Source organism: Pezoporus wallicus, unplaced genomic scaffold (assembly GCF_028554395.1).
Source record: "Pezoporus wallicus isolate ANWC-B61680 ecotype Strahan unplaced genomic scaffold, APGP_CSIRO_Pwel_v1 contig_4012, whole genome shotgun sequence".
NCBI lineage: Eukaryota > Metazoa > Chordata > Aves > Psittaciformes > Psittacidae > Pezoporus > Pezoporus wallicus.
Window position 1 is genome coordinate 2,093,958 of NW_026637828.1, and position 11,874 is coordinate 2,105,831.

The 11,874-nt window shown below is 61.0% G+C and overlaps 2 protein-coding genes across 3 annotated transcripts; both read right to left on the minus strand.

Annotated features, from left to right (window-relative positions):
- Positions 1 to 108: 108 nt before the first annotated feature.
- Positions 109 to 1,895, minus strand: JMJD8 (jumonji domain containing 8). Its single transcript, XM_057407984.1, has 9 exons — positions 1,807 to 1,895; positions 1,610 to 1,693; positions 1,392 to 1,440; positions 1,171 to 1,267; positions 1,025 to 1,093; positions 828 to 947; positions 674 to 741; positions 403 to 537; positions 109 to 316 (listed from the first exon to the last, which is right to left on the minus strand). Exons 1-9 carry the CDS (start codon positions 1,893 to 1,895, stop codon positions 236 to 238), a joined length of 792 nt encoding a protein of 263 aa, XP_057263967.1. The 3' UTR covers positions 109 to 235.
- A 305-nt stretch (positions 1,896 to 2,200) lies between these two features.
- Positions 2,201 to 9,369, minus strand: WDR24 (WD repeat domain 24). Of its 2 annotated transcripts, XM_057407947.1 has the most exons (10): positions 9,288 to 9,369; positions 8,477 to 9,176; positions 7,654 to 7,831; positions 6,158 to 6,833; positions 5,792 to 5,907; positions 4,270 to 4,391; positions 3,624 to 3,728; positions 3,201 to 3,538; positions 2,641 to 2,825; positions 2,201 to 2,509 (listed from the first exon to the last, which is right to left on the minus strand). In XM_057407947.1, the coding sequence occupies exons 2-10, from the start codon at positions 8,955 to 8,957 to the stop codon at positions 2,341 to 2,343; spliced, it is 2,370 nt and encodes a 789-aa protein (XP_057263930.1). In that variant the 5' UTR covers positions 8,958 to 9,176; positions 9,288 to 9,369; the 3' UTR covers positions 2,201 to 2,340. The 2 variants fall into 2 exon arrangements, with proteins under 2 accessions (XP_057263930.1, XP_057263929.1); XM_057407946.1 differs by lacking the exon at positions 9,288 to 9,369 and having other exon boundaries at positions 8,477 to 9,274.
- Positions 9,370 to 11,874: the final 2,505 nt, after the last annotated feature.

The window sequence follows — 11,874 nt, forward strand, 5'->3', positions numbered from 1 at the left end:
GGTTCATGGCAGACGACCAGGGAGAGCCTGGTCCGGGAGCCAGGGACTGTCCCCATGGGCTTAGGCTACTCCAGTGGCGGTGGGGATGGAGCAAAACACAAAGCACAACAGCAGAACAACTTTAATCCAAAGGGGAGGGAAAAGATCAGTAAAAACCAAAACTTCAGGCGCTTGGTCCCAACACCTGGTGGCTGCAGGAGCAGGAGGACAGGGATGTATCTCTGTGCTCCCAGCCTTATCCCAGGAAGGTGGAGATGAAGACGCTGGTGTCCAGGTTGAGCGTGGCGTGCCACCAGCGGTCAGGGAAGTACAGGACCTGCCAGGAGGGAGCAGGTGAGCCCATGGGTGTCCCCTCCAAGGGGAGTGCAGAGCCAGGGTGCTGTGGGGCTGGCTGGTACTCACCTCCCCGGGGCGGAGGGTGCACTCCAGTGGCCTCTCAGCCTGTGGCAGCGTGGGGTATGTGTGGTGGAGCCAGGCCAGTGTTGTCTCGTTGGGGTGGAAGTGGGGTGTTTTCTCGGGTGGGTACAGAAACCAGCGCTGGAAGACACCGGGACACCCCCGCCCCCCGTCCCCTGTTTCCCCTCTAGCCCCTCGAGCTCAGCATTCCCCAAGTTGGGGGATGCCTGTTGGGGTCTTCCCTTTCCCCCCCTAAATACACCCCCCCAGAGCTCACCTTCCTGCCGAAAATCACCTCAGAAAAGCCAGGGCCATGCCAGTGGAAGGGAACACCAGAGCCTGAGCCTATGCCAGGAGTGGGGAGGTTGGGTGCTGGGGAGGATCCCCCCACCCTCGGGCTGCCCGCACCCACCATCCTGGCTGGCAATCACCTGCGATCCCAAAGCTGTAGGCAAGGCTAGTGCCCGGGAGGCGGAAGGTGGGGGGCACGTACTGCTGGAAGAGGGGGCCCCATTCCGTGAGATTGTTGTCCCCGAAGAAGTAGAGGGTGTCTGGGGGGGCAGAGGGGGAGGTTGAGTCCAGCGAGGCAGTGGGTACTGGTGGTGGGGAGTGGGACAATGCTACCCACCACTGCCCAGCCTGCTAGGATCCTGCGGCTCCAGCAGCTGCTCCACGTACTCCGTGAAGGGCATGTCCACTGCGGGCAGGGGCGGGCGTCAGGCCGGTGCCCCCGGACAGGTTCTGCCCGCCGGGTCCCGGACCCCCGCTGCTCACCCTTGCGGTAGGAGTAGGTGTTGGCCGTGCTGAGCCGCACCGGGGAGGACCCGAAGGCCGCCAGCAGCTTCTCCCGCGTGCACAAGGCTCGGAAGGCCTGGGGAGGGGGGAGCGCACAGCGGGGATGGGCTGATGCTGCCGCCGCCGCTCTGGGGACACCGGGGTTTGTGTGTGTCTCCAAGTCGGACCGGGACCCCCCCGGTCCCTGTCCCGGCACTGACCGAGTTGTCCGTGAGCCCTTGGAGGATGACCGGACGGGAGAAGGCGAACCTGGGGAGACCAGCCACACCGGGTCCCGCACGAGCGAGTGCACCGAGACCTGCCCCGAGACCTGCCCCACAGCGGACGCCGGGGCGCCGGAGCACCGGGCCCTGCCTCCCTCCTTCTCTCCCTGCACCCCCGCCTGGGACCCCCTCTCGGTTTAGCGGCCTGCCCATACCGCTGCAGGAAGAGGGAGTAGGTGAGGGAGGCGTCTGCCCGCTCCACGGTGCACCGCTGCTCCTCCGGCACTGTGCCCAGCAGCCTGCAATGGGAGGCTCCGCTCGCCACCGGGCTCGGTACCGGGCTCGGTCCCGGGCTCGGTCCCGGGCTCGGTACCGGTACCAGCACCGGCCCAGCTCCGCCCCCTGCGCTCACCAGCCGCCGCCCGGCTGGTCCTTGCATGCCGCGGGCCGGGCCCAGGCCAGCAGCAGCAGCAGCAGGAGCAGCCGCCGTTCCGCCAACATCACGGACCGGCACCTGGGATACCGGCGGACTAAGCTTCCCGGCAGCCATCGCGGGCTGCTCCGCCATTGGCTGGGCGCGCAGCTACGGGTCCCCGCAGGGGCCATGATTCAAAGGAGCCACGATGTCTTGAAGGGGCCACGGCATCTTAAAGGGGCAACGGGAACGCGGGCACCACAGGCTGCAGAGTACCTAGGACCGGGACCGGGACCGAGACTAGGACCGGGACCGGGACCGGGACCGAGCCCCAGGCCCCGCTGCGGGCAGGATACGCACAGACAAGAGACAGAGCTCAGTTCAGCTGGTGTTTTAATTCAGTACAAAAGTGCCGGGCAGGGGGCTGGGCGCACACAGGGCCCCAGTTTACACACAATAAATACCAGAGGGAGGCACGGGGCGGGGAGCTATGCCTGCCTGCCCGCAGCCTCCCCGGCCGGGCAGTGCTGCTCAGGTGTATTCGCAGAGGTGGCCGCAGCCCGCAGGGCAGTGGGAGCTGGTCTCCAGCCACTTCATGATGTGCTGGAGGTGTCCGCCGTGGCTGCAGCCCTGGCACCACACGAAGAGCCCCTTCACGACGTGGTGGCAGACGGCACACATGCTGGCGCACTGCCGGCATCTGCATGGACAGAGCGGGGAGCATGGGCGGGGCAGCCCTGGGGAGGGCAACACCGGGGAGCAGGAGGAACCTACCCCATCCTCCTGCCCCCCTGGGCCTCCCCTTGGAGATCCCCACCTCCCTGCCCTCACCGATCGCAGATCCAGCCCCTGTTGCTCATGGGCCGCTTGCAGTTGCTGCAGTTGATGTGCAGGGTAGTGGACGCCTGGTTGAGGCAGTTGATGGCACGGCATGTGCTCAGCTTGATCACCTCGTTGGAGATGTTCCAGAGCTGGAAGCGCTGCAGCAGGTCGATGTAGGACGTGTACCAGTGCTCCTGGGGATGGTTGCACACATACAAGCCTTGACAACTCCCCAAAACCTCCTGAGGACTCAAGCCTTGCATCCCAAAGGGAAGGGAGGAAGTGCTCTGTGGGGACGGGAAGAGGCATCCTTCCCCAAATCAACAGGCCAAGGCCACATCCCCCTTCAGACAGCCCCTTGGGTCCCTGCTGGAGTCCTGAAGCTGCCCACCCAAGGTTAGAGCCAGCCTGGAGGAGAAGGGAGGTGCCCAGAGGCCAGGCAGGATCCCATCACATTGGGATACACCACCCCTGGGTCCCACTACAGAGTCACCTCACAATCACACCAATTTCCCTGGAAGTGAAGGCTCAGTTCTGACACAGCCAGGAAGGGGATTCCCAGGATCTACCTGTGTCTGCTCATCGATCTCCTTGCGGATGCGGTCCCCCAGCACAATGAGGACGGATACGGCCGTCTGCACATCTCCTTGCTCGGCATAGAAGAGGAGTGTGTCCCGCACGATGGGGTTGAAGAAGTCTGAGGGCAGGCGGTTCTCATACAGTGAATGGGAGATAGAGATGAGGGAGAAGGACTCCACAGGGGTCAGCGACACCGTCTCAGCCTCATTGCCGCTGACGTGAGGGGAGTCAGCCTTGTCCTGCAGGTGGTCCAAGGCCGATGGGTTGTCCACGATCTCATGGCGCAGGGGGAAGGCTTCCTGGGGAAGGCTGTATTCCTGCTCTTCAGCTGCAATGAGTTTCAGGAATGAGAAGGGAAGGCCAGTTCCCTGCCTGGTCCAGGGAACACTTCCCAGCACCCACTGTGCACTCACCATGTGGGTTCTCATGGTCCATCATATACAGGTCATCCTCATCCGCCTCCACATCTCCCAGCAGGTAGTCTGCAGGGACATCACTGCCCTCCGTCTCCTCATTGTCTGTGTGATAAGGGAGAGAGAAATCAGCTCATTCCCGCCTTGGACGCATGGCTGGATCATAGAATCACTGAATGGTTTGTGTTGGAAAGGGCCTTAAAGCTCATCCAGTTCCAACCCCACTGCCAGAGATGGGGCAGCCACAGCTTTTCTGGGCAACCTGTGCCCGCGCCTCAGCACCCTCACAGGGAAAAGCTTCTGCCTAAGAGCTCATCTCGATCTCTCCTCTGTCAGGTTAAAGCTTTCTCTTGTCCTGTCCCTACAGGCTGTTGTCAAAAGCATGCTCCCTCGTGTCCTGCCCCATATGCAGGTCTGTGTCTGAGCTCCATACCATGGTCGCGTTCCTGACTCCGCAGCCACCATCACAGGGCCCACAGGGGCAGACTGCCCGTCTGCAGCACTCCGGGTTCACAGGCTGCACATGGGGGCTGCAGCAGGTCTAAGCCCCACAATGTGCAGGGTAAATTCACTGGGTTATCATATATCTACAGCTACAGAGGGAAGAGCTGTAGGACCTGGACTGCCCCTGCCCCATGAACGTTACCCTCATTGTTCATCAGGGTGGAGGAGGAATCCATGAGGATGTTTTCCGAGCGGCTTTCTCCTTTGCTACGGTCCAGTCTGGACTCATTGGCCAGCCCGGAGGGGATATCCTTCAGGTTAAAGCTGAGAAACAAGATAAATTTCAGTCACAGAAGTTTACAGCTTCTGCTCTAGCCAGCAAACAGCCTGGATAGAGGTTTCCAGTTGCAACTTGAATGGTGAAACCCAAGATAGGGCAATTTCCCCAAGAGCACAGAAGTCAGCTGCCCCACTTGGCATCTTCCTGAAGGTTTGTGAGCTCAGCCCAGGTTCTTGACTCCCTCCTTTAACATTTACCTTCACCTCAGAGGCAGGTTCAGGAGCTGCCTTAATGAATGATGGTTTACTGTCTGCAAAGCACCAGTGCTCCCCACCTTCACAGACACAGAGAAGGAATCATGGAATGGTTTGGGCTGAAGAGACCTTAAAGCTCATCCAGTCCCAACCCCCTGCCACAGGCAGGGACACCTTCCACTAGACCAGGTTGCTCCAAGCCCCATCCAACCTGGCCTTGAACACTGCCCCCAGCTGGGCAGGATGGGGCAGCCGCAGCTTCTCTGGGCACCCTGCACCAGCGCCTCACCACCCTCACAGGGAAAAACTTCTGCCTAAGAGCTCACCTCAGTCTCCCCTCTCTCAGGTTAAAGCCATCCCCCATTGTCCTGTCCCTACAGGCCCTTGTCCAAAGCCCCTCTCCAGCTTTCTTGTAGGCCCTGTAGGCACCAGAAGCTGCCTCCCCTGCCCTTAAGGAGCCTTCTCTTCTCCAGGCTGAACCAGCCCAGCTCTCTCAGCCTGGCTCCAGAGCAGAGCTGCTCCAGCCCTTGCAGCATCTCTGTGGCCTCTTCTGGACTTGCTCAATCATGGAAGGGAATGGGGCTGAAGGACAGCTGAGCTCTTCAGTGTGCTGCCTACACTGTTGAAATCAGGGACAGACAGGAACTTGCTGGATGCAGGGCTTGGCCGAGGAGAGCATTTCCTTTGATGTTACTTGAGGATTTGCCACTCACCGTGTGAACCTGGCCCTGCAAGGTCTGACAGCTAACATGGAGTCCTCACCCCTCACTTTTTGGTCATCAAGAAGAAGAAAAACAAGTCTTCCTGCTCCATCAGCCCACAGTGGGGCTCTCCATGCCAGAGAACAGCTCACAGAGCTGTCCTCTCCCTCTGAAAGGTAGAAGACAACCTCTCCACGACAGCAGTGAGACAGTTTATCCATCCCCAGCCCTGACACTGTAACTAATGAAGTAACCACAAAGCTGGTTTCAGTCCCACACCCCACCACAGCTCCAAGCTTTGTTTAAGGAGGACAGGGAGCAGAGCACAAGGCTGCAGGGCTCAGGCCTGGGCTGGCCATCACTTGTCACTCCCACATGAAGAATGGGCTGCATTCAAACGATGCCAACCTGCAAACCAGAATGACCTGAGGCTGGGAAGAGTGTCCCTGCTTCCATTGCGGGGCTGGCTACAGCTCCAGCCCCCGTTACCTGTTCATGAGGGGAAGGGTGGTGCTGCCCTTCCCCATGCTGTGGTTGAGGTTGGTGGACGACACTGTGCCGAGGCTGGAGTAGATAATGCGCAGCATTGTCCAAGTTTGAGCCACCTGCATGAGAGAGCTGGAGTCAGACCCTGACAAGTTACAAACCCTGTGTAGCCACGTGCCTGACAGCAAACTCTAAAGCTGGACAGGCTCGTGGGGGGCTCAATAGTCTGAGCGATGATCTACGCTTGTTGTAGGCAACAGGTTTGGTGCCAGGCAGAAGTCACGGAGCTGCCACCCAGATCGGGTTGAACACCCTTCAACCTCAGCACCAGCCCTGGTCTCAAAAGAGAGCCTGCAGCCCTGGCCTCACCTGGTTGCGGTCCAAGCCCTTGGCCACCTTGGCATTGTGGTCGCAGAGCTCAGGCAGGGGCCGGCCGGCCAGTGCATACTGCTTGGCCGTGTGCACAAACCAGTCCATGCTGCCGCTCTCCACATCTGTCTCGAAGACACTGAGGGCACTGGAGGAGGAGATGTACTCAAACTGCTCCGTGGGGTCCAGCTTGCGCTTGAAGAAGATAGGGTGCCGCCGGTCACCAATGTAGGGCTTGCGGTTGGAGTCAGAGGAGATGAGGCTCTCCTTGGCAGCGAAGGCCAGGTCCCCGTAGAGGCTGTAGCATAGGCCCTCAGGGTTGGCCCTGTCAATGGGCTGGCTGGCATCCTTGAATATGTGCTGGTAGAGGGTGCTGTCCTTAGAGCCCGACAGGAGAAAGTAGGGGTCGTGGAGGTGACGCCACACGATGCCCGTGGTGACGTCCTTGTGCTCCTCAAACATGGCAGAGGGGATGAAGGGCCGCCGCACGTCCCAGACGTAGATGTTGTGGTCCACCATCATGGAGCACGTGGCGATGTGGTGTTTGCACTCCGGGCGCCACTTCACCCGCGCCACCGAGGCGATGGTCTGCACACAGTAGATCTCCTTCGCCCGCGTAGTGTTCATGTCCCACACCTTCACCATCTTATCCCGTCCGCCTGTTGCTAGCCAGCCCCTGGAGAAGGATGGAGGAGAGATGGTTAGATGCCAGCTTGGGCCAGGATCTGTGCTTGTTCATCTCTTCTTTCCCACAGTGGCACAGGAACACACACAACACAGACATGCCAATGGATTGTTCCTCTCACGTGCTGCCTTAACACCTCCACTCTCCAACAACCAGGTCAGGCAACACCTCTCCTTCCTGGCCCCATTTAAGGCCCCGCATCTTTGAGCCACGCTCATCTGAAGGGCTCCCAGACAGACCAGTTCCCCCTATCCCTAGTTTCCACTTGTCAGGGCCAGCAGATAGGGAAAAGGCCCAGTTATGAACAGACTTCAGGGCCTCTAGAGAGCTCATGATGAGTTGCAGCACTGCCTGACAGGGAGCAAGGAGGGACCCACATACCACAACAGCTATTTCCACACACACCCCAACTGCCTCCAGGCAAAGGCAGGAGGGAAACACGATCAGACACAAGCAAGGCCTGACCAAACACAAGGAAGCGGTGTCCCAGAGCAGCCATGCAGTGCTCTCCCCAAACCCAGCACCCAAGCAAAAGCCTGCCCTGGCGTGGGGGCAAACCAGCTTGCTATTCCCAAACATTCTGAGGCCCATCCAGGGCCAATCATCTGTCAAAAAACAAAGCCAAAACACCCCAACCCCTCCCCCCCAAATCCTCAAAGCGATCATTGCTCCCATCATCCATCAACAGCCCAGCCCCTGACACAAGGGGGCAGGGTATCAAGAGACCCTGCTTTTCCCCCAGCCCCATTTTTAGGGCCTCCCTCGCCTGTGCTGAGGCTGGAGAGCTGGCAGGGCCCAGCTCCAAACAAACCTGTCCTCTGGGTGCCAGTCGCAGCAGAAGACTGGTCCATTGTGGGCTGTGAACATCCTCTCATAGCGGTCGGGCCGGCGGATGTCCCATAGCTGCACGTTCCCGTTCTCAAAGGTGGCAGCAAAGGTGAAGTAGTCCCGGATGCTGAACTGCACGTCCCGCACACTCTCCGACTGGCCTGAGTGGGCACAGAGGGTGAGGTGTGCTGGGACAAGCTTCAGCAAGGCTAAAAACCCCACTGGAACAGCCATGGGGGTCCCCAGCCCAGGGAGGAGAGGAAGCAGGGAGTGATGCGGCCACCTTCAACCTCCCTGCAGAGCCAGCCCACTGAGCAGCCAAAACCGTCAGAATCATGGAATGGTTTGGATTGAAAGGGACCTTAAAGCTCATCCAGTCCCAACCCCCTGCCATGGGCAGAGACACCTTTCACTAGACCAGGTTACTCCAAGCCCCATCCAACCTGGCCTTGAACACTGCCAGGGATGGGGCAGCCACAGCTTCTCTGGGCACCCTGTGCCAGCGCCTTAGCACCCTCACAGGGAAGAGCTTCTGCCTAAGAGCTCATCTCAGTCTCCCCTCTGTCAGGTTAAAGCCATTCCCCCTTGGCCTGTCCCTACAGGCCCTTGTCCAAAGCCCCTCTCCAGCTTTCTTGGAGCCCCTTTAGGCACTGGAATGCTGAAAAAAAAACACCAAAAAGCTCCTCCCTGCCTGCTCCAGACACCCACTCCTGAGCAAAGCCTCCCCCTGGGAACAGGGAAAGGGCAAAGCCACAATCTCTGCCTCTCAACAGAGTAAGGGGACAAATAACAGCCCATGCTCCTACCAGAGAAGGTGCTGACAGAGTCCTTCTTGCGCAGGTCGAAGCACTTCATGTAGCCATCCTGGGAGCCGCTGAGGAGCATGTAGACCTCGGTGGGGTGGAAGCAGACCTTGTTGACGGTGCGCTTGTGCTCTGTGAAGAGCTGGTCCTGCTTGTTGCGGGACGGCTTGCCCAGGTTCCAGGTGACCACCACGCCATTGGTGGCAGCAGTGGCAAGCAGGTTCTCGTCCATCTGGTGCCACACCACATCGGCGCAGCTGAAGTTCAGGGAGGGTTTGCGGCCGACGCGGAGGTTCAGCTTCTCCACAAACTGCTCCTCCTCGATGGAGTAGATCTTGAAGATGTTGCGGCCGGCCACCACCACCTGGGCAGCATCGCGGCACACGCTGATTGCATTGGCAGGGGCGTCCAGGTGACAGAACATGGTCCGGCCTGTCAGGGCATTGCCCCCCAGGGCCGTGGTGACCCTGGCCATCTTCTCCATGGCTGTCCTTGGGGCGCACTCCCCTCTCCAGGAGCTGGCTCGGAGGCTCGTGTCCTCACTGGCTGCATTCACGCTCGCACGGCTGCCCTGCTCCACCTCAGCCAGAGCTGGGAAGGGACAGGCTCGGCTCCCGTGGCTCCTGGCAGTACCAGGCAGCTCCAACCACAGCTTTTTGTAGCCACATCAACAGGAGGTAAGAGGCTAAAGCCTGGCTGAGACCTGTGGGAACAGAGATATGGCCCCACACTGGGCTTCTCCTCCTGCTGCCTTCTGTAAGTCCCTCCCAGAGAGTTCCTGAAACCCTTCCTGGGTTCCTGGTTCCCTTCTTACTTCAGTGATTGTTGGTGACACTACGGGATGTCGACTGCAGTGTCGTGGGCTGAAGGTGAGCAGAGTCTCCAGCAGGAGGTTGAGTCATCTCCATGAGGCGTTCCTCGTGCCCCAAACCCCTGCAGGAGGCAGAGGGGCTCACCCTGCTTGCTAGCAGAGGGGCCAGCAGCTCCCCTTGGGCACCGGAGCGAGCCAGGGCGCTGGCCAGCTGCTCCGGGATGGCCAAAGGCCACCACAAACCAACCGCCCCCGAGCCAGGCTGAGCCCCTGCCCTGGCATTGCACCTTCCCCCCCCCAGTTCCCCTGAGCCCACACTCCCCCTCCTCAGGGCTCGCCCCTGACCCACAGCCACTTCAAGGCCTCCTCAGGACCCCTTCTAGGTTGCTCAGAGCCTCCTAAGGGCTCCCTCTTGGCACTCAGGGCCCCCTCATAGCCCGATCCTGCCCCACAGCCCCCTCAGGGCCCCTTCAGACCTCTCAGAGCCTATTCCGGGTCCTCTGCCACGCTCAGTGCCCTCAGAGCCTGCTCAGTGCCCTCAGAGTCCCCCGACGCCGTACCCTATACTCGGCCACAGCCGACGCCGCCGACACGGAAACGAGCGCCGGGCCACGCCCCCTTCCGCCGGGCCACGCCCCCTTCCGCCGGGCCACGCCCCCTTCCGCCGGGAAGGTGCGCGCGTCCCATCCCAAGCCCTGCCCGTAATTCGCCCCGTGCCCCGCGGCGCGGAACGGGGGGAGCGGGGGGAATGGGGTGAATTGGGGGGTGCCGAGGGGAAATCGGGGTGCTGAGAGGTATGGGGGTATCATGGGGACATATGGGGAGAACTGGGGTGGGGATGTCAGGGGGACGCGGGGTGCAGTGTTTGGAGGTACCGTGGAGAGAAAGGGGGTGTCAGGAGGGTATGGGGTGCGTTGGGGTGAGAGTGCAGTGGGGGAATGGGAGTGCTGGGGAGATACGGGATGAATTGGGTGTGGGAGTGCAGGGGGAAAATGGGGGTGTCGGTGGGATATGGAGTGCATTACGGGTGGAGGTACACGGAGGGGAATGAGGGTGTCAAAGGGATATGGGGTACATTGGGGATGCAGGGATACACTGGGGGGATATGGACTTGCACTGAGGTGTGGGGCTGCTTGGGGGGTTTGGAGGAGCTCTGGGGTATGGAGGTACACGAGGGTTTAGGGGTACATGGGAGCCTGATATGCAGGCAGTTACAGGGCTACACTGACGTGTAGGGGTTGAGAGTGCAAGGAGGGGGTGGGGGGCGTATGTGACTGCGCTGTCATGGAGGGCTGCAGAGGGGGGTATGGGGACACCCGAGCCCCAGTGCTGTGCCTGTTCTGGGGATGTGGGACCGTGGGGGTGAGCAGGGCTGACGACACTCCCCAACTGCAGCTGTCCCCTGCTGCTGTCTCCCCCTCCGTGGGGGGACCCTCCGTGTACCACAGCCCCGTCCCCAGCCCCTCACACCCATGTCCTACAGGCACCGGTGGGTTTTGGGGTTGCAGGCTGCTCCCTGCCCCACAGCCCCGGTGGCTCCAGACGCACCCCAAACCCTATTCCAAGGCCAAGAGGATTCTTTCACCATTTTGGGGCCAGAAAAGGGCATTTTGGACAAAGGAGGGAGCGGAGGCGGTGGTTGGTGCAGCAGTTCCTTCCCGGCCGGTACAAAGGCAAAACAAACCGAAAGCGTGTCCGTGTCCGTGCCCGTGCCCGCGTCCGTGTCCATGTCCGTGCAGGCAGCCGGTGTGGCAGCGGGGACGGCCACCGAGCCCCATCCCGCGCCAGATCCCTGTGGTCACCCCAGCCCCGTGCCCGTGCTCTGCTCGTCCTCTGTCCCCCGCTTGCCGCCGGCGTCGGGTGATGGCTTTTCAGCTGGAAGCGTGCTGGCGGTGGCAGTGTGTCCCAAATGCCGCCTCCCACCTCCGCTCCGCGCTGCCGGTGTGTCCGCGGTGGCTCAGAGCTGGCCCCGGTCCCCTGGATGCGCCATCCCAGCCGAACGGGTCACTCGTCGGCGTCGATGTAACCCCACCAACCCCACGTAAACCAGGGTGCAGCGGCGTCCCCAAGGCGAGGGGGGAACCGGGAGAACCCGGAGGCAGGATCTGGCCACGTTGAAACCATATGGAAGAGCCAAGTGGAGGCTGCCACTTGTCACCATCCCCCCGGGTACCCCAGAGCCTGCTGTAGCACAAGACTGAAGCAAGCGAGCATGCGAGGGCAGCGGGCGGGCGCAGAGAAACATCCTATTCACCAGGAGAAAGCGCCAGGCATCCCAAGGGCAGAACTGGGGGCGCGGGGAGACACGCAGCATGAGGGGGGGGTGGCTCAGTGACCTGCTCTGGGAATGCAAGGGGACCCATCCGGCCTCCACCGCTACCCATGGGTGCCAAAAATAAGCATCCTCCTCTCGCCCATCCCTGGGAGCATCCTTTGGTCCCTGGGAGCATCCTTTGGTCCCCAGGAGCATCCTTGGCGGCAGGGCCATGCACCCATTTGGCCCTTGGGCAGAGGGGGAGCAGGATGCAGCCAGAGGGGGTAACACCACTGTTGCCTTCCCACTTCGGGTTTCCATGATGTCCATTTGTCT